General features: G+C 42.7%; 1 protein-coding gene across 1 annotated transcript in view; it reads left to right on the plus strand.

Moving 5' to 3' along the window:
- The window catches only part of VCAN (versican), a 165686-nt gene extending 143999 nt beyond the window's left edge, over nt 1-21687 (plus strand). Inside the window, exons 12-15 of the mRNA XM_086960854.1 lie at nt 343-425; nt 16077-16221; nt 17868-18050; nt 18139-21687. Coding sequence (XP_086816980.1) covers nt 343-425; nt 16077-16221; nt 17868-18050; nt 18139-18269 — 542 coding nt within the window. The 3' untranslated portion in view covers nt 18270-21687. The remainder of the gene's footprint in view (nt 1-342; nt 426-16076; nt 16222-17867; nt 18051-18138) is intronic.
- Nucleotides 21688-21990: the final 303 nt, after the last annotated feature.

Raw genomic sequence — 21990 nt, forward strand, 5'->3', positions numbered from 1 at the left:
TGATGCCCTTAAAATGTCCCTCCAAGTGTTGCTGTACTGATGGAGTGAGTTTCATCTCAGTCACTTAAGCAAGCATTTTTTCAACAGGTTTCTAATTTTTTAAGCCTGCAAAGAGAAATGTAGTGACAAGAGATCTTTCAGAGGGCAAGAATTGCATTCCTGGTTAGATTTTTTATAAAATTAAAAAATGCCAAATGCAACACTAGGGCAATGAGTTTGTCACTGTTCTTTATCATAGTGTATGTGATTCACACTTCAAAAAGCCTTTGTTTTTCCATGATGACATTGCTCCCTTTTATGGTCAAATTGTCAATCCTTCCTCCTTGGCTCTTCCTTCCACAGGGCTGGGCCATGATTACCAGTGGATTGGCTTGAATGACAAGATGTTTGAACATGACTTCCGCTGGACCGATGGCAGCATAATGGTAAGACGGCCAGTAGATTGTGCACCATACCTCAAAGCTGTGAGGAATGCCATGAATGTACAATCTGAATTCAGGATTCTGACCTTTGAATTGAGGTGAAACTGTTGTTCTTCATTCTTGACAGTGTGGGGCGATAAAAGGGAAAGGTTCTTGTATGTATATAGATATATATATATATATATATATATGTATGTATATATATATGTATATATATATATGTATGTATGTTGCATTAGATGTAGACACTTTCAGAGAACTGTGCAGATATCTTGTGATTCACGGCTTGTTAGGGCACAGTGGTACCCGTAGGTTGGTGTTTTATCAGTAAAATAGTGATCTGCACACTGGGAGTCATATTATCAAGAAAGGGCGATACATTGTCGCCGCTTTTATCAGCAGGAAACTACCGCTAAAGCGGCGATAATGGGCTTGATAATATGCCCTTGTGGATTCCCATAGAAGCCCAGGTTCTGGTGTGAACATGGGCTTCTATGGGAATTCACAAGGGCATATTATCCAGCCCATTATCGCCGCTTTCGAGGCAGTTTCCTGACGATAAAAGCAGCGATAATGTATCGCCCTTTCTTGATAATATGGCCCTTTGTTCTGAAAAAATTGGAGCTCTGTTTGATGTTCTTTTCATGTTTTTGAACCTATAACCAGAGTAGTAATTGCACAGGTGCAGGGTCTTAAGTTGCACAAGCGTCTTCCTCATACATAACCAGAATAAGTCATCCCCAAGTACAGCGTGTGCCTCCCGTACAGCCTGCAAAATGACTCCATGGCTACACGTGAGCCTCACAACAGATCTCCTTCACATGGACCAAAGTGTTTTACAAGGCTTGTTAGTGTTTGCGGCTTGTCATGCCCCATAAACCGCCTCAGCTAGAACACTTCACCGGGCCGACAAAGATACTTCAGTGAGGTCATAGAGTCTGCGTGAGGCACTTCTTGTCCTTCCAAGCCCAGGTGCCACTTTTCCATAAACAAATTACACTGTAACAGTTTGCGTAATTACACTAAGTAATGCACAGAGAGCTCATCATATAAAACAGCCCAGCTGCGAGCACAGCTTGGTTAACAACAGCACACACTTGAAGCCAAGATTTCATCTGGAGCAGGGCCTTCTCCCAGTGCTGAGCCTGATAGCTTCAAGACTTTCCTGCCTGTTCAGAAGCAAGCATGTTCCATATTAGGCACGGGCTGACAACAAAACATGTCAGACCGGGGGAAGCAGCATAATGGTTTCCCCAGATTTCATGGAATCGGAATGTAGATATGATACACAAATGGACGGAATGCCGAACAAATCAAACATTCACCCCAGTCACAGATCTGGGTTACATCCATCATTCTTTTGCTCACTATGCCACCCCAATTTGGATCCAGCCATATGCAAATCAGTATTGACCCTGTTCCCCGTGGGACCAGTCCAACCTGAACTGCCATGCCAGGTCCTCCCTGGACCAGACACAAGCATCCTGGGACCAGTTTCGGGGTATCACCCATCATCAGCCAGGCTACATTGAATCCAGTGGCACACTGAGCCCGGGACTCACATTTGGGCATACCTGGCGCACTTAGGGCAAAAAAGCAAAAGCCACACAAATGATGAACGGAATGTGGAACAAATCAAACATTCTCCCCAGTCAAGAGATCTGGCTTAAATTCATCATTCTTTTGTTCACCATGCTACACCAGTTTAGACCCAGTTTGGTGCCACTTTTACATAAACAAATTACACTGTAACAGTTTGCATAATTTCACTAAGTAATGCACAGAAACCTCATCATATAAAAGAGCTCAGCTGCGAGTATGGCTTGGTAAACTGCACGTGCGTTGACAACAGCACACACTTGAAGCCAAGATTTCAACTGGAGCAGGGCCTTCTCCCAGTGCTGAGCCTGATACTTCAAGACTTTCCTGCCTGTTCAGAAGCAAGCATGTTCCATATTAGGCATGGGCTGACAACAAAACATGTCAGACCGGGGGAAGCAGCATAATGGCCTCCCCAGATTTCATGGAGTCGGAATGTGCATAACCGTAGCAAGCAAGCAATGCTGGGCAGAGGCAGGTGTAACGTTGCAGTGAGTTGAAGACAGCTGGGAATGGCGCTGAATGCCGTGTGGTGCCTGGAAGGAAGCCAAATGATTTACATTACTAGTTGCTTAGTCTCGCTGTATATGCCACAAAAAATATGGCAGTAAAGAAAGATGGCATTTTGCAGAAACATTATCCTTCAAACAGCTGGAATGTGATCCTAACATCTGGATGACAGAGAATGCTGTTGTAAGTGCCACTTTATTAAGTGAGGATTCTGGACTGGCAGCCAAGACACAATTTATAATGGACTGGAATGTGCTCCCAAGACACACTAGATAATGAAGAGTTCCTAAACATCCAAAAGGAAATTAAAGATTTTTCTGGCAGTGAAAAGTGCTATATGTACTTACATTTTACAAACAAAATCTGCATATCCTTGTTCACTGCACACATTACAGAAAATGTTATGGTACATTTAAAAATCCCTAGTCTACATAATGGGTTGTACAAAGACGGAACCAGCCAATGCACATTATCATACAGGTAAAAGATGGAGGGTGAAAAATGTAAGAGATCATTTGTAGAGGATATTTGAATTGGGTGAGTTTGGTGGGGAGGGTGACTCAGAGACATAAAGCCTTTTGGCTCTGAATAAAAGGGCACACATTGCCAAGGTGCAAAACTCATATAGATTTTGTGACTTCTGTCCTCCGTGTGACATGGAAAGGTGTTTTAACCCTTCGATGGATTAAATGGTCGTCATATTTGGACACCTCTCCCCCGGATGGTCAAATACCTGGTGGCCCCCAACGCATGGAACACCCCCTACACCAGCCACCACGTCAGAAATCTGGGGGTGATTTTCGACGAAAAACTGACTTTTATTGCCCACGCTAATAAAATAGCATCATCAGCCCACCATAAACTCAGGCTTATCAAAAAAATCAAACCGTTTCTGCCAATTTCAGCAGGTAAGACGCTGATAAGCGCTCTCGTGTTGTCATCTCTTGACTACGGTAACGGCCTATTCACCAACGCCCAAGCAAGAGTGATTAACAAAATGAAGACCATCCAGAACGCTGCAGCTCATCTCCTGTCAGGACTCTCAAAGTTCTCACCAATCTCTGATACGATAAGGGACTTGCATTGGCTTAAGATTCGAAACAAGATCAAGTTCAAAGCGCTGTGCATACTCTATAAAGCTTTGCACAACTGTGGTCCACATTTCCTGAAATCCCAACTCAGCTACCAATCCTCCATAAGATCGCTCCGATCTAGTAACCTTCAAATGCTACAAATACCACGAACAAAAACTGTCAACTGGGGCGATAGACGCTTCCTTGTGGCAGCTCCCAGACTATGGACCTCCCTGCCACTCTCCATCAAAGACAGCCCTTCCCTGATGCTCTTTCGCAGAAAGTTAAAACCAGGCTCTTTGATCCAGAATAACCCCCGGCCTCAAAAATAAATAAATAAATGGCGTCCTCTTGACTAATAGCAGCACCAATGTATCCAAGACGCAACGTCCGTTTTTTAACACCACATTCATGCGGCCACAAAGCAGACCGGGTTACGGGGCTGCACCTGCGGTGGTTGATGTCATTTGCACTAGAGTCCTGGAGTCTGACCTACTTTGATTCTGCAACTGAGCCAAGCCCAACCCTTACAGCTGTGAGTGTCTGGGCAGGGGGATTGAGCACTCACAGCTTCTCAGGCAGGTGGTGTGCATGTGTGTGTGCTTTGGGGGGGAGCAAAAGCTCAGAATTCAACCAAACAATCCAATCACTTAATGCCTAGCCCAGTCCTTGTCCTTTGATAAAGCAAGAATTGTAATCATTCAACAGAAATAAATACTACACTCTTCAATTTATGGGAAGTCGATAGATGGTTGTATCGCTAATTGTATTCTACTGAAGGTGCTACACCCTCCCGCTCCAGTATTCGCTCCCTTCAAGGTAAACTTAGGCATTTCAGTTCCCTGTGTGTGGTGGCAGCGGTATGAATTAGACACATGTGCACATTATCACTGTTTTCCCATGGAACTTAGAGGTCCACTTAGGCCTTCATCACAAGTTTGAGTAGTATTTATTGCACCTGATAAATAACAATACCACGGGATGCCTTATTATCTGGTGTGATTAATAATACCTATTATGAGTTGGTGGAGCATAACATGCAGATTTTGGTGTTTATTGCACCGAAATCCACATGATATGGTAAATATCATATGCTTTTCCCTCTTTATATTTCAGCGGGATTGACCTGCCAACATTTAACGAAATTTGTAATGCATTCGATAATTATCAAATATGTTAAATATCTACCCACTCGTAATTCCTGCTTTTCGTAATCAGGCCTAAGTTACTTATTGCTACCCTTGATTTACTTTGAGCAAGTTTCAAGCCTTGATTGGAGCATGTTTCAGTCCTTTTGTTACAGCTATCGTGAAGCCTTGCAATGTCTGCGTGTTGGTTCTCACAGGTTGGATGGTGAGTGGAAGCAGCCCTAAGCTTTATCTTCACAGCATCCTCCCTTTGCGGCTGATTAGTTGGATGAAGGTAGCCGAGCTGATCCCAGATCCTCAAGCAGTTGTGGCATTCCATGTCAATCAGGCTCACAGTGGTGAGGTGCAATATGGCCTCCCAGGTTTATTGTGCCCACAGCTGTGAGGCACCTTCTTATCGTCTGGGATTGGTGGAAGAAGCACTACTTCACGGCACAAGAGGCGTCAGGAGACCAAAAGTTCATGGACACAGATAAAATTAGTCTAGGTATACCAGGGATTCACAAAACCCAGTACAGTGTCTCACCAAGGCTGTCCTTTTATGTGCTATATCCAGGCCAGGGTCGGTAGTCCTCTCTTCACTATGAGGGAATTGTAATTTGGGGAATGGGATATCCATCACATTTGTGATGGAGTAACCCTCCCTGCCGGACTCTTAACCAGGCCCAGAGCTTGCTTCAGAAGTTCCATTTCATCTCTTAAATTTACTTTTTTTGCCCTTATCATGAAATTCAGGTTCAGTCTGTTTGAAGACAGACACAAGTGTACTATTTGAAGTTTCCTTAGTAGGAAGCCAGCAACAGTGCTTAATTAGTGAAATATTAAGTGCCAGGTCTCTGACCAGGAGGCCACTGCAGCTTGCACCACCCATCGCCCTGGTCATCGCTGCCAAAACAACTACTAAACATCTCTCTCGCATGTAAGTGCAACTGTTCAGATTATTCCAGGTCCCCAAAGCGAAAGGAATTGCCGGGGATGCAGGTCTTAGCCATTTTAATGCACATTGCATTTTCCAAACAACTGTTGTTCTGCTCATCTGTAAATTAGATGAGCAGCGCCACCATCTGGTAGACTGTTCTTAGTATGGTGTTGACAATTAGGTGCCAGTGCCGAGCATCGGAAATCAATTAAGTGCCTGTGGTTAGCACCAGAAACCACTGACTCAAATTAAGCACTAGCCAGCAAACCAGTTTTAGGAAACAATTTGAGGATCTCTCACAAAGTTGTATCTAGTTGATTAGGGGGCATATCAACAAGGCGGTGATATAAAATTATCGCCGCTTTTGCAGCCGTTTTTGGCCGAAAAGCGGCGATAATTTTATCGCCTTATCAGCAAAGACACTCTATCGCGTATTTTGCTGATTTTGCTCCCGTTTCCAGTGCGCCTAACTTTGCATCGCTAATGAGATGCAAAGTAGGCGTGTCTGTGGAAACAACATGGATAAATATCGCGAAAGCAGCTTTGCTGTATTTACAATGCGGGGAAGCGATTTTTTAAATCGTGCTAAGTATGCCTTAACGCAGGAATTTAACGTCTGTTAAATTCCTGACTAAGGCATACCTAACATGGGAGGTTGATTCATGTAATACGACCACAGGGTCGTATTTTCAAGCATATCGCCGTTTTACATGGAACATCGCTGAAAAAACAGCGATATTACATGGAAAAGAGCACTATCGCTGGAATATTCATCGCCATGGTGCTAAACGTTGTTAATTATTCCTGCCTGTTGCAAATATGCCCCACGGTTTTTAACTACCTCTGCTCTCTAGAAAGCCCGGAAGTTAGTGTGGGCCCTCGTCTCAACACTTTAAGAATTTAAGGATGCACGGTTTGTGTAAAAGGCAAACGTTTTTTAATCAGCTTCCTTTCACTGGACTCTTTTTTTAGGTAATTTAATCCTGTGATTGTCGATGTCCTAAAACTTGTTTCATAGCCATAGGGAATTGTCAAATAATATTGATGTGTCTATAGCAATGAGGAACTAATATCAAAACTCAGTAAAATGTAATGCTAGTATTTGCAGATGACAATTCCAAATGTGGAAGACATTGGGTTATCTTCTAGTATGATTTCGAAGGGTTAAGATTTCCCTGGACGTGCTCAAGATGACACCGCACATAGTTGCATTATGTGTACATCTAACAGAACCAGTCATCGGCCAGCAAGAGTCTAGGGTGAAACTCCAAATCAGGGGCCATCAACGACGAGTGAAACGATGTGTGGGACTTTACGAATACTCTCTGCAGGCATCTCAATAGAATGGGGAGAACATCCCACATTTAAGTGGCTGCGGAGAGCAGTGTCACAAAGGGATGTGTTGAGCATTTTCTCAAAGAAGATTTCTGCCAATGGGCAAAATTGTTACTGTGAACCGAAACAACTTTTCGAATTTGCACACCGATGAAATTTGCGATGCCTTTATTCCTTGTTTTCAGGTCAACTTAGCATTTGCTTTTTTTTGCTGTCAGACTCCTCTATTCCCTGTAGATTCCCTTGCGGAAAAGCTTGTTTCATATAAACTCATGTGGGCGACATTTGGTTGCTCTTGTTACACCTCTTCTTTTGTATTTGAAAAGGTTACTATGAGATGTAAAGACTTTTACATCACTTTAACCCCTTGCATGCTGATGACGGCCCCCGTCCATCATGCACTACGGCGCCGTGTGCTGATGACGGCTGGGGGCCGTCATAAACCCCCCCACTTGCGATTTTGCCGCAAAGGCGCAGAATTGCGGCCGTATGCTAGGGGTTAAGCACCAAAAAAGCATTTAATTAAACCCACTTGAATCAATAAACCATACTAAAAAAAAGTTTTTAGAAGTTTACCATGGGCGAAAGAAATTCATATTTTTGTAACCAGCTAGTCTGCATGACGTACCTCACCATGCAAGACTCCCACGAGACTTTTTGATAACATAATCTTAAATCCAACTGCATATGCACTAAGAAGATATAGAAGCCCAACTTTATACGCCCCATTGAAGCTAATTTGAAAGAAAAGAAACACTTCCAAAACCCGTTCGCTGCTGCCGTCGGCCGTCACGCGAGCTACCTCCCTGGTGCTGCGCACGTCCAACGGCCGACGCGGCCGCACCCGTTTCTTCGAACGTTCAGCAATGGCGCTGAACGTTCGAAGCAGGAAACGGGTTAAAGACAGGTTTCTAAAACAAATTAGAACACTGGAATGTTGAGAGCTCAATTGAAGACAATGGAGTGCTCAAGGCTTCTAATGGCTGGTAGAAGCCCAGAGCCTCAACATTCCAATGTTTGGTCACAGCAACAGCTGTGAACAGAGGCCTCACAGAGGCTCGTGAGACCAAGTAGATTTCAAACCCCTAGGGCTCGTGAGGCCTTTGCTTTACATATTAGAACATTCTGCCCTCTAGCGGTATAATGTTCTAATAGCTTTAGAGCCCTCCCTAGGGCTCTACCAGCCATCAAAGCCCCGAGTCTAACTGGAGTGGCCTTTAATGGCCAGTAGAGCTGCTCTGAAGAGCTATAATAGAATGTTGCTTTTTAGATCGGATTCTACTCTGACCAAAGAAATTCCCTTACAAAGAAACAGCATCTCATTTTGAATGCAGCAGATTTAGTATTGAATTCAGTAAAATATATAACAGATGTTTGGTTTCTACAATTTTTTCGGTCCCAAACATTATTTTCATTGTTATTTCTGACTTTAATCGATTTTAAATTTGCATTCAAAGACGAAAACATACAAATGTTCAGCTCCACAAGTCACATTTGCCCTTAGAAGGATTTGAATAATGCACAGCGTTTCATCTTAGTGCGATATATTATCAGTTATAAATATAAGGACATTATCAGTGCCGTGAAAATAAGCAGTAAAACTGCTCATTAGCTTTTTCTTTGTCTCTAATGGTCTTGTGGATTCCTGTTAAAAAATGTGCACTAAGAACATCGAGCCATTGGTTTCTTGGCTCAGTTATGGCTAAACTGCACCACCCAGTGGACGAATTGTGCCATTACAGCTCACACAGTAAACGTATGAGGAGTAAAATTCAAGGCGTCATTGACATACACGTATTTTATTATTTTGTTTTTGTTTAAATTAAAGAGATGTTGATAAATCTTCTAAGTGACATTACAAATGAACAAATATAAGAACGTATACGAGGATTGTCATGGATCTGCATATAGCTGAGGCCCGGTAGTGACTAGTGACAAAAACTTAAGGTAACTCGCTGGGATTTAACAAGCATTTTCAAAGCCATTAAGTTTTGGCTCTAAATGGTCACAACATTGGCTTTGTCAAAGAGTTTTTCATGGCCATTTACATGCCAAATTGGCTATAGGAGTAGGAATGCATTAGTGGCAATCTTGGAAAGTGCTTTCCCATTGGAACATGGCTGCTGATGCATATGTATGTGCCATGATGCATGCATGCGCGTATGTCTTTATGCATGTATGCTCATTGTACATACGCACAAGCGGAGATTTTGACATTTCTAATTTACCGTTCTAACATGACAAAAGGCCATTCTAAAACAGTGAATTAAAAGCAAAAAAGAAAGTGTACACCTGCACAACAAAGAAAGAAAGCAGTTCAGATTACTTGGTAGCTCGAAGGCTCTGGTAAAAATAAATAAATAAATACAAAAATGTAAGTCGAGTAGTGGGATTCAAAACAGAACAGGGAGGAGGACATGGAGTTTCAGGGAAGAGGAGTAAATACAGAGGGACAGATTTACAAGACCCTTGCGCCACTTTTGCGTCATTTTTCCAATGTTAAAAATGACGCAAAAGTAGCGCAAGGGGCTTGTAAATCTGCCCCAGAGAGTGGATGGGGGCAGAGAGAAGGCTCAAGTGGGGAAGAGCCTGAGTAAAACACCTGACCTCCCATGGATTTATTTATTTATTTATAAAGTTTCATATAGCGCGAACAAGATCCGCAGGATATCGGAGCGCTTTACAAAAGTAAGGCATGAAGGCAATTTAACTATAAATGCAATATCGACATAAAATAAGAATAGCAAACATGAGTAATTGGAACCAATAAAATAATGGAGTGGCTCCAAGGCAGCCAAGGAGGGGTACTGCTCATCCGCTCAGAACAGAGTGAGACTCAACTGCTCTTGTGTCGGACAAACATATGAATTGGGAAGAAAGCCATCCAATCAATAGCATACGCTCGAGATAGAAACGACACCCTATTGCATTATGAGCAAGGGCTGACCCAGAGCCCATTCTAAGTATTTTTATGTATTGTAAAAAATAAGTCTGCCTAAAAATGGCCGACTTGTCACAGCCAGGTGATTGCACATAGAGTAGAGGTTTTCCACCAAAACATTGACTACAAAACATCGTATGGCCAAAGTATCCTGGCCTAAATATCGAGTACCAAAATATCCTGAAGGTAAGAATGTATAGGTAGGTAAGGGGAGGTTTATATAGATAGATACAAGTTTGCTGTGCTAAACTTCACGTAAACTGGCAACTAAAGGCTGAAACGTCCGCGATATGTTCAACCATACTCAAAGTCTATCTCCCTGGGACACTCATTTGAAGTTTTACACTAAAAACTTTTTGATTGGTAGAGGCATCTTTTTTTTTTTTAACCAATTGCAACCACTAGCTAAAGAGATGTCGTAGCTAAGCAAATAAATTGAAGAAAAGGTGCCACAGAATTGGTACAATAGACATCGCAGGCATGTCAGAAGCTTTTATGGGGTCAGGAACCAGAACCTTTGACAAGCCTGTCTTTGGTTTCAGATGAAAGGAGCAGTTCTTAATTAAAAAGACATTTACTCTGGTGAAAAATAAAGGCACAGCATTTGCAGCACCCAGGGATAATGCCCTGTTAACTGTATCAAGAAGGAACACGTCATCCCTTCTGTTTCATTCTCTAGAAACATCTTGTAACAGGAGTGCAGCAGAGGCATAACCAGGAGTAGCCACTGGGATATGTAGTGGTGAGGAGGGGGAATTGCAAAAAAAGAAAAAATGAAGAAAAGTAAAGCTCACTTATTTGCCAGTCGCTGCCTCTCCTCCGTCCTCTTCTGTAGTCTCGAGGATGCAGGAAGCACGCAGGCTTCTGACTCCCCTAGCCAACTATGACGCTGTTGTCACCAGTCAGACAGCAGCGTCGTGATTGGTCTGAGCACCCTGGTTCGGGACTCAGACAGGGAGTGAGAGCTTGTGCATGTTTTCCACCCAGCCTTGATAAGTGTGCACGCCGGTTTGGCCGGCCCAAGATGGCTGGCCAAACCATCATGCGCACTTATTGATGCAGCAACCACTGCTCATCCCTCTGAGGACAGCCAAGTCCCGCCCCACTGCAACCTGGCTCAGCTCCGTACACAAACTAAAATGATAATTACATAACGTTATTAATGTTGCGTTATTACCATTCTATTTTTCCTTTGAACTCAGGGGGGCGACGCTCCACCGCTTTAGTGAAGGAGCCACCACTGCGTGTGATGCAGACCCCTGCAACCACTGCGATGAAGGGGGTAACCAACCCTTCATGGGTCCCCATGCCTTCAGAGGGCCCCATTGACCACAAGACCAATGAATATCTGTGAGATACAGGAGGGCCTCTCTTCAAATTCTGCTGGGGGCCCCATCATTCCGCGTTACGCCACTGGAGAGCAGGATCTCAAAATACACTGGACTGTGGGTGACGAGCCCCGGGTGCCATTCTCTTGTGTCAGCCCTATTAACCATAGCACATGTAAGCATTTTGTCAAGTGGTTTTAGGCACAGCGCGGTACCAACAAGGCAAAGCAGCTTTGTGAAACCTAAGCATGCGCGGTTCTGCTCTCACTGCAACAGTATATAAACAGACATCCGACTTATTTGTTCTACATTCAGAAGTGATAATTGGCTACAACCTCTGCAGGAGGCAAAGAAAAGACTCTTTGACAAGTGTTCTAAATCGACCCCTCGCCTCTCATAAAACATTTCCGCCCACGTCAGCGCCAGGCGCGTCGTTACTGCAGCACACATGCCTGGCAACACTTTGGTAACTGGAGTCTGTTCAAAATTGTACATTACAGAGATTTCTTTTGTTTAGAAGCTTGGCCTGGGGACACAATTCTTCAGCAGGGTCTGCTCAAGACGTGTTTTGGAGAGAGGCAGGATGCACTGTAAGTGTTTCTGCAAAAAGAAGACGCGCACATGTGCTGACGTGCTTAGTGGTATCGGCTTCAAGTGGATAGATTGACCCCCACCCATGTAATTTTATCAGAGCATAATGGAAGCCTCCTCATTTCCGACATTGCATTTGTGGCCACTTCATGGTGGGGGCAGCCTTTTTCAGCCCACAGTCCCGTATGTTTAAAGATTTGGCCAGGCTAGTGACACGGGTGCCATGTGACGTCAGCTGTAAACACATGACACTCCCTGGGCCCCAAGACAAATACTAACAGATGTTTAATGAAGTTCAATCTTACAGAATTGAGGGCAAAGTATAAGGATCCAGGAATGGGGTCAACAATCAGACATATGTTTACGAAAGAATAATATATAGAATTATAGCTAGGTAACTCTCAGGTACGGGGGTGTATTTCACTGAGAGGTTCTGAGTGACATCAAGCAAGATAACAAGAGCAAAGCTCGATTTGTCTATGATGTGACTCAGAACTATGAGGTGAAAAACATTCCCATAACTCATAATTATCCATCAATAATGTATTGCTGTGTATGGTCCCCTGCTTAGGACTGCTAGACTGAGGCAAAGAAGTGAAGGGGGGCCATACATAATATGGCCTCTCCTCCCTGCCCCAAAAGTGAAAAATATACTTTACCTGCCATCCTTAACCAACCCCGCCACCTTCCCTGCCTTTCTTTCCTCTCCTGCAATGGTGCTTTCTGCTTCCAGTCAAAACAGACAAGCACTTCTATGCTGACAGGCTTTCCGGGAGGCCTGGCCAGTTAGGCTTTTACAGTGGGGTAACAATGGGTAGCACTTTTTAATCAATTGTTGATATGTCATAGCAGTTACTTACCAGTTCTGGTCTAAACAATAGAGGCTTCTTGTGGAAGCCTTCATTACAATAGCAATGCAAGTAGTAATAATAAATGTTTTATTTAAATCTTTGTGTGGTACTTGTGTGTTTCTAAGCACTGTAAATCACTGATGACGCTATCACTGAATTTAAAGTTTACTCAATGTGCCCACCTCTGGAAGATGTGGCAGGATTAGAACTCACAAACTGATGATCGTGGCATGTTTCGGCGGCAGTAGCTTGCGGTATTGAATATCATATTTACCGAGGCAGCAAAGCCTGCTGTTGCCCTCTCTCGAAAACGTATACTCCAGCAGGGGCCTGGGGCATTCAGAGCATCTCGTTTAGCATAGACTTGTACTGGGCTGGACTGAGAATCAAAAGCAGCAGTGGCAAAAATGTTCAAACCAGCCTCACTGCCTGCCAGCAATCCATCCACCCATCCATCCATTAATCCATCCATTCAACCAACCATCCATCCATTCATTCTCTGGCCCTCTCCTCTCTCCTCCCTCTCTGATCTCTCTCCATCACTATCACTCTCTGTCTCTCTCTGTCTCTCTCTCTCACTGTTGGTATCTCTCTCTCATTGAGTCCTTATGGTGCCATCCAGTATTAACCTCTGGGAGATGGAGAAAGTGACAGGGGTGCTAGCAGCGGCCCTTGGCCCTCAACAACCTGCTAATGATTCCAGCCACCCAGGAATCGCCTGCTAGGTAAAATGATCAGTCGGGCCCTGGACTCAGAAATGGGGGAAGGATATCTTGAGTGCATTACAATAGTTTAATTATATCAAAAAGTGCGTGCAGTCCACCACAAACCACCAAAAACAGAAGGGGCTTGGAGGAAGACATTCTTCAAAATACAAAATGTGCTTGGAAAGTTTCCACAAGTTGTTGGATCCCTACACATCATATGAAAAGTAATAATCTCCAACTCCAGAAAAGTGAAATATTAATTTTTCTCTGTAACACTATTTTCCCTTTAAAAAGCCCTTTAATCTAGCTCTAAAGAAAGACGCTCAAGTGGCATGGAGTCTAGCATTAGGGCTGCTCACTCAGTGCATTTTCTGTGGTGTTTCCGCACAATTATAATGAAGAGAACCGAGGGCCATATTTATGTCAAAGTGACGCAGCGCAGTACAGCAAGTATCAACATGCAACATGCAGCACACATAGAAAAAGACTCCCCTGGGAAGGCATAGCATGTTGGCGCATTCCTAGGTCTACTAGTAAATCTGGAAATGCGTCAACATCCATGGAGGTTGCATGAAGTCACTCAAGGCTACACAAAGTGGCTTCATAAATCTCATTTTTGAGTTGCGTCATGCATGCACCACGCTGCACGGTGCAAGTGCGATGCAACTGGCCTCATAAATATGACCCTAAATGTGATTGGCAGTGAAAGGAATGACTTGCGCAGAAGACGTGGGGCGCACACCATGAGCAAGCTTCAGACTGCTTGTCCGCCTTATGAAACAATATAAACAGGGAGAAATACCTGAGAGAACAGATCTGTAGATGGTGCGGCCTTGCTCTTGGCCCCAATCCACCAATGCCTGTCTACCTACGCCATTTGAAAGCTACAGAGGAGCTGGGTGGAGGAGACCGAGAAGGTCATAGGTCTGGAACTTCCTATGCTAAGCTGTTCTGGCACTGCACTCAAGAAAAAACAGGGAGAAGCAGCCAAAATAAATGTGTGCAGGGATTCTATCAGATATGAGGTAACAGCATGTCATGGCGACGGGAAAAAAGAGCGTCTGGTTTTGATTCCGAATCAGTAGACTTGTTCCAGGCCAAATGTTTTGAAATCAGTTTTGAACACAAAACAGACGTTCACAAGTTCCCACAAAGTAATCCCATTTATTTAAACTAATTATGGGACTGTACACTGGCCTTAAAAAAATGCTTATCGTGCTCGTAAAATGAAGTTCCTCAGTTCTCGAACTTCGCGATGGTCTGTGGCCCATATCATTTCCTGAAATTGGACAGAAGGGCCGAAACCGTAGTTACTGTAGCGTGCATTCGGAACTTGAATATATTTTCATGCACTTTCATTTAAGAGCACGACAAAATGGCAGATCTCAACAAAAATGCCAAGCTTGCCTCCCATGCACGAGACACAATGGCAATTTCTTCATGGTAGCATTACAAAATGGAAGAAGAAACGGAGATATTGGTTTTGTTCAGCTTGCCCTGTCACTTTTTCCAATTGATAATGAAAGCCACTAGGCTCGCAGGTTGTATTTGAGATTGGTTTCTGGTTCTGTCGGGCAGACCTTTCAAGAATGGCTGCGAGTTGTTATTTTTGGAAAGAGTTTTGGGCATCATATAAAATGTCGGCCATTAATGAGCAGTAAAAAGTTCAAGCACATGCTATTTATTGTTTTAACTAGTGGCTGGAAGGGTTGACCAAGCCGTAAGAAATGGAGGCAGGAAGTGTGACTAGATATTTTGTGTAATAGTAGACATTATAGCACAGTCAACTGAGCTGTGCATCTTGCTTCCCAAGATGGAGTCGTGGCTCAGACATTAACTCAGCCCCTGGACAGCATAAAAATATGCATTGAATAGTAATATGTCTTAGTGAATTTGGATCTAGAAGGTCATTGAACACTGGCCTAATATTTTATTTGAAATGGAGCTGGCTTGTGATGGCGAGATAGCTTATTTGGCTTGCCTAAAGTCTGGGCAACTGGTGACAAAAGGACAACCTCACCTCACAATGTGAGCCACAAAGTTATACAAGCAGTTTCTTTCCATCACCATTTCTTCATAGATTTTGGCACGTGGCATTGAATTGTCTGCTGGGAACACATAGAGTCTGATTTAAAGTACATGTCAACACTCACAAATGGAAGTGTCCTTTTCTATACCACATCTTATAGTTGTGTGATCACTGGTTGATGTTCTACATACTGCCCACCATAAAGGCTTTCTCCTTGTCTCTGTTACGGCACGTTTTTATGAGATGATGCTGCCCCCCCACTTCTCGCTAACCAGAACTTGGATGTCTGAAATCAGTAGCCTAGCTGTCTACCATATTATATCTTAGGGCTGCACATTGTATTGTATTGCAATTATGTTTAGATAGCACTTCCTCCCTCGGAGAAAAGACGTTGTAGCACTTTACATGAATCATGAAAATACTATACAACCTTGGAATAAAACTTCTCAGATGGCGTACCCTTCCCTGATGCTCTTATTGACTACCAAACCAGCACAGTCATGTTTTAAATCAATGTACTGTCATGGCATGCTGCACATTTTTAGTATGCTTACAAGGGACATTCCGGTGCTGCACATTGCAGAGTAGCCACAAGTCTACATACCATGTCTTTATCTTTGCAGCAATATGAGAACTGGAGACCCAACCAACCAGACAGCTTCTTTTCTGCCGGAGAAGACTGCGTGGTGATCATCTGGCATGAAAATGGCCAGTGGAATGATGTGCCTTGCAACTACCATCTCACCTACACATGTAAAAAGGGGACAGGTAAGCGCGCGTATTTCAGTACTTGCTTGTGACGATGAGAACAACATATAGACAAAAGAGTTCATTAAGCTATGTAAAGGGAAAAACCTTTATTCATAATCACGTAACTTAATTTTTCGTTTTCAAAATGCGAAAAACTGATGATAGTACCTCATGTTTGAGTATGATTTAATGGTAAATTATAACTGTAGTTCCTTGTGTCTATTCATCCATGTAATGGCCGATAACACGCAGAGCTTAAAGAAAAATAAATAACAATAAAAAAGCATGTGTTCATCAGTTGGAGTTTTACATTTTTCGTTCATACAAGTAGTCTTGTGATATAATTCTACACTTGGAGACACACATTGAATATTTCTTCATCTACCATTTGCACAGACTGTGATACAGGGCTGTAACTTAGTAGGATAAAGGTTACTGTGGCTGAATGGCGAGAGATTGGTGGTTGGCAGTGATTGGCATTTCTGGGAAGCGGTTCTCACTTGTGACATGGAAGCTTTATTTATCATGAAGGGAGAAGTGTGACAAAAACATGGGAGTGACATTGCCACTGTGTGCCATTTTGAAAAGATTCCGGATAGGAAAATTAGAGAGAGAGTAAGTGTGTTTGTATGTGTGTGAGAGAGAGAGAGCGAGAAAGAGAGAGAGAGAGAAACTGAGACTTAGGCGAGAGAAATGTAAAAAAGGGAAAGAGAAACAGAGATTCACTGTGAAAGAGAGTGAGACAGCGAGTGAATGAGAGATATGGAGAAATAGTAGAACACAGAGGCCCAGATGCAAACCAGAGTAATGTGTAGGTCAAAACTTGTTTTACACAGGAAAGTGGGCCAGATGTAAAATAGTGTAACACTATGCACTACTACTATGCATCAAAGGGGCATGACATGGATGGTGCATGGGCGTTCCCATGCAACCACCAATGGATTTTGATGCATAGTCCTATCTACTAAAAAAAGAGACTGATTTATGCTACAAATGTACATCCCCTGAAGGCATGCATGACATTGGAGAGAAGATGTCTTTTCCTAAAACTTTTCCAACTTTGCATTTGTGCTGTAAAGTACTACAAACATACTGACTCAACAATGTTATAAACTATATATGCCTGGAAGGTCATGGGGCAGTTCAGCCAATATGAGTGTTTGCTCCTTGGCTAATCAGATAGGTCCAAATGCACAAGCCCTCCAGGTCCACAAGGCCAAGAAGCACCAGACATGTAAGACCAAGACTGCGCCTCTTAGGCTGGGCATTTCACTTCAGATTGAAAATTAGATGGCAAAAAAGGGTGTCCCAAAGGCGACCAATTCCATTCAAACTTTAAACAGCCTTCATCAATAATGACGCATGGTTGTATCTTGTAGTAAACAGTGAATAATAATAGCATATGCAGTCATTACTAAATTACCTTAAACTAAAGATATGCTTAATTTTGAAAGGACTGTATTCAGATAGTTAAATCATATGGCCAACAAACAGCATGGCTATTGTTAATGACAACTCTAATAAAGTATGGCTTCAATTCTGAGTTCAAGCTAAGTTTGGATAAAATAAATGCATGGGGTATGGTTCAATTGACTCAGAAAGCCAGCTCTAGTAAACCATATCCTACCACCTGAACCAATACAATTTTTTTCAATGTCTTCCAGTGGCCTGTGGTCAACCCCCCATTGTGGAAAATGCCAAAACGTTTGGAAGAATGAAGCCTCGTTATGAGGTTAACTCTATGATCAGATACCACTGCAGGGAAGGATTCATCCAACGACACATTCCCACCATCCGCTGCAGAGGAGATGGACGATGGGACTACCCCAAAGTTACCTGCCTGAACAGTAAGTGCTCAAGCATTGCGTCATATTTATTGGATCCAGCCTGAAATATGATTCACAGAATTAAAGTGCTTCTTTTCTCACTTTTCAGCATCCACGTTCCAAAGGAGTATGTCTAAGAACTATTACTATAAATTCTCTCCGCCAGAGAAGAAGATTCCGCTCAACACTCAGAAACACTATCACCGCTGGGTCAAGACGTGGCAAGACTCACCACGCTGAGCGTGCAACGCGCCAAGTGGAGAACGTTCGTTGTCATCATTCCTGCCAAAGTCCTGACTAACTGTGCCTTTCCTGTCAGTTATAGAAGTATTATCAGACGGTTAAGAAAGTACGGACTTCAGTGTTTTTAACACAAGTTAGCGAGCCTCAACATGAAAGTAAAAGAAAAAAAAATATTAGCAAAATGCACAGCAAGCAAACTGAACTTCTTCCAGCCGACCTGAATTTTGTGTCTCATTTCATTTATGCCACCAGCTGGGACCATTTTCTAAGACATGGACCTTTCGCCTGTAATATTTATGCACCCAATTTTAGCACAGATGAAAATGTAAATAAGATGATTTAATGATATTTCAATGTTTTGTTTTTATCCTGTATATAAAATGAAGAGTCACATGAAGTTCGGGCATATTTAATGATGGTCACATGACCTGGTTTGTATTTGATCATTAAGTAAGCAGCGAGCGGGCTGGAATTGGATTCAGTGTCCATATTGAACTGTGCATGGCTCAGGCTCATCTTTCCAGATAGAAATAATTATTTGTGTCAATTCTTCTTGTAACATGCATACCAAGCTAGATGGCACAGCTTTTTTTGTTGGGGGGGGGGGAGGCAGGGGTGAATGGGGGAAGGTCCATTGCTTAAATACACAGTGGTATCCAGTCTCTCTCGGGACAGATCTGTGCAACATTTCTTCTGTTCATTCCAGCTGCCTCGTCCGCCAGAGGCGATCAACAGATGTTTTTGAACTTCCATGAGTAGTGTGTTCTTTAGAAAGTATTATGCCTACACAGTTCATAACTGGGCCATGCAACCATTTTTGGAAATTGGCGCCATGTGGGATGCTCAGTGCAAATCACTTTCTCATGTGCTATGCACATGGATCTATGTTTGCTGCCTTGCCTCATGCATATTGCAATGGGGCAGTGCTATCCCACCCTGTGGTGGGAACATCCGTAATGTGTTGGCCTGTTGACGGTGCCAGGCTTCTGTATTGCAGCTTTGTGGCGCATTGCGTGTGTTTGGGGCTGTAAACTCTAAAAAGTAAGCTTGCTTTATTTGTTGTCCAAGAAACACTGCATATTCGTTTTGTTTTTCAAATTGCATTGAGGGTTTTTGTGTGAAATGTATTTTTCCTTGCCTCACTTGCAATCATTACAAACTAAACCACGGGGCAACTCACATGAGCAATCTCTGTGCACTTTCTGGTACAGTATGAGGCAAACAGTGCCCAATTTTCTGCTTGTTCAGAAGTCCCTTCATGGGGGTGCATTGCTGTGGTGCTCAATGAAATGCATCACTGTAAAACCTCCTATCTGTACATAACGTCACTTTTATAGTATTTCTTATTTCAAGCAAAACAAGTATCAGCATAAAATTTCAGTCCTGTCTTAGTTCATAAAATACTTTATTTTCAACCCAAACCAGCACTGTCTTTTTAACTGGCTTCCAAAACACTAACCATAGTTTACTTCAGATTTTTGCTTTTTTCAGAAGGGAAAGACCTCGTTTTTTATTAAAAAAAAATAAAAAAAAACAACAAAGAAAAGGTAAATAATTTTGTACATATAATCATTTCTAATTCATTTTTTAAATAAAATAATGAATGTTTGTGTGTGAATGTTGCAAAACATAGATAAATAATTAAAGTAAGCCATAGTGATTTAATTTATTGGAATGTATTTTTCTGTAAAAATAAAAAATAGGTCAATTGCTTTCGGCAGCTACTTTTCAGTATTAGGCCCTAGACCAAGGCTCATGCGTTTGAAAACGTGCCCGGCTCACTGACTGCAGTCACCACTGGTAAACGACAGTGAATGTACCTCGGAAAATCGCTGCAGTGTGGGCGATTCTGAACCTGTCATACCATTCGGAGTGGTTTTCAGTCCACTCACGCTAGATCACATTTTGCACCTAAACCCGGAGACCGTCAAATGAGGCCCTAATTATTAACAATGTTAAGCGATCATGTGCGATAGTCAACCAAACTTTAAGAATATTTTTTGCCTCGTGAACTCCTGTTGCCTTTGGTCGCTCCCTTGGTGCTCTGTGATTGGTTGTTAAGTTGCTAACATCGAATAGCTGCCTACCGTCTTCTCTCAGTCGTCCTATCCTAGCTCACCTTTAAGTTTTCCTGCACCAATCTTGTTTAGCCGTGCCCAGTGGCATTTTCTCCCAATATTCGAATGCGTGGGCGAGTCCATACGATTTAGGCTCCTGTTCCTCAGCGACACACACCAGTGCAGCCGTACAGGGTGTCCCCTATTCTAAATAAATCCCCCTATGGCTTTCTTTGTCTAATTCGATTGTGTGGTTTGAACGCGTGTTTTTGTATTTCTATTCATATCCATACTTGACGCGGTACTATTATCATATTTTGTTAAAATATTTCGGATATGTCTGCATTAGTTGTACTGTGAGGGTGTGAAACGTGTTGCAATTTGTGTGTATTATTGAGGGGCACAATAATCAGAACACTGATTTTACGCTGTTGCTTGCCATGGTGTCGCACCTGTCTCTAGCCCAAGGCATGACAGCAGCTTTAAAAGTAGCAAAGTACATCTAAAATAAACTGCCCTTCCGAATGCAGGTTTTAATAAACAAAATGACATGTTTACCGTATTAATAAAAAGTTTCAATGGGGATTCTGCAGCTGACGAATGCACTTTTACCACGATGCATTGATATGAGCGTCATTGTTACGTGCAAGTGTTGCGCTCACATCACAGTAGGGTACAATACATTTTACCATGTCGACCAGGAACATGTGACTCTGCACAGGCCAATATTTATAGGGCAGTATCAGAACATGCTAAAGAATAGCACGGCCCTCAGTTTTCCATACTATTGTCCCCAAAGGGACTAACAAAGTAAGTTTACATTTCAGCACTTTCTAGAGTGCAACTGACACCCAATGGGGCTTCCAGGCGCTTGCAAAATAATCATGGCAAAATAAATAACTGTGATGAAAGTTAGGAGACAATTGTAATCAAATACACTGCTCAAGTATACTTTTTTTTACTAGAACGCTCCTCAGATGAGTTTTCTTGGTACTTAGTAACACTTATGCAAAGCCCTCGCAACATGGCACTATACCATATGTGACAAACCGCAATAAAAAACGTGCATTTTGTGCTTAAGCTGTTATTGTGTGCCCACAGGAAAACATGCATTGGACAAACCAGGGACACATGCACGCACATGCTTGGAAGGGCTGCCAATGTTTGTAATTGTGCACTGGGTGCAGTATAGATCATATATGAACTTTCCTCCTATGGGGTTGTTATCATGCTCACCGCCTGGTATTGGCATGGACCCACTGCGGATGGCAGGCGCCCTTTATATGCTTTTTAACACTCGAAGTCAAATGACCTGCAGCTATTGAAGTCAAGGTTTGCCCTTGTAGTTGTTTTCCATATTGGTATCCACAGTGAGTTTGTGGAAGCGCCAAATTGTACACAAGCGCTTTGATGCCAGAAATTCAAGGCATGTTTCCTACATGAGAGGCCATCGCAGGAAAAGGGGCAAGCATGCCTGCCACTTATGGGCTTATTTCACCTGTGCAAGTGTTTAAATAAAGATGCTAAATATGCAAAAAGTGGGCTACTTTTAATATTGGCCTTAAGTTAGCTGATAATTTGTTTATATTTTTGTTTGTGCTGCACCACTATCTAAGTTTGTAGGTCCATCAGCGTATTTCCAATTCCTGTCTCTGGTCTCC

This window comes from Lissotriton vulgaris, chromosome 3_1 (assembly GCF_964263255.1).
Source record: "Lissotriton vulgaris chromosome 3_1, aLisVul1.2, whole genome shotgun sequence".
Classification (NCBI taxonomy): domain Eukaryota; kingdom Metazoa; phylum Chordata; class Amphibia; order Caudata; family Salamandridae; genus Lissotriton; species Lissotriton vulgaris.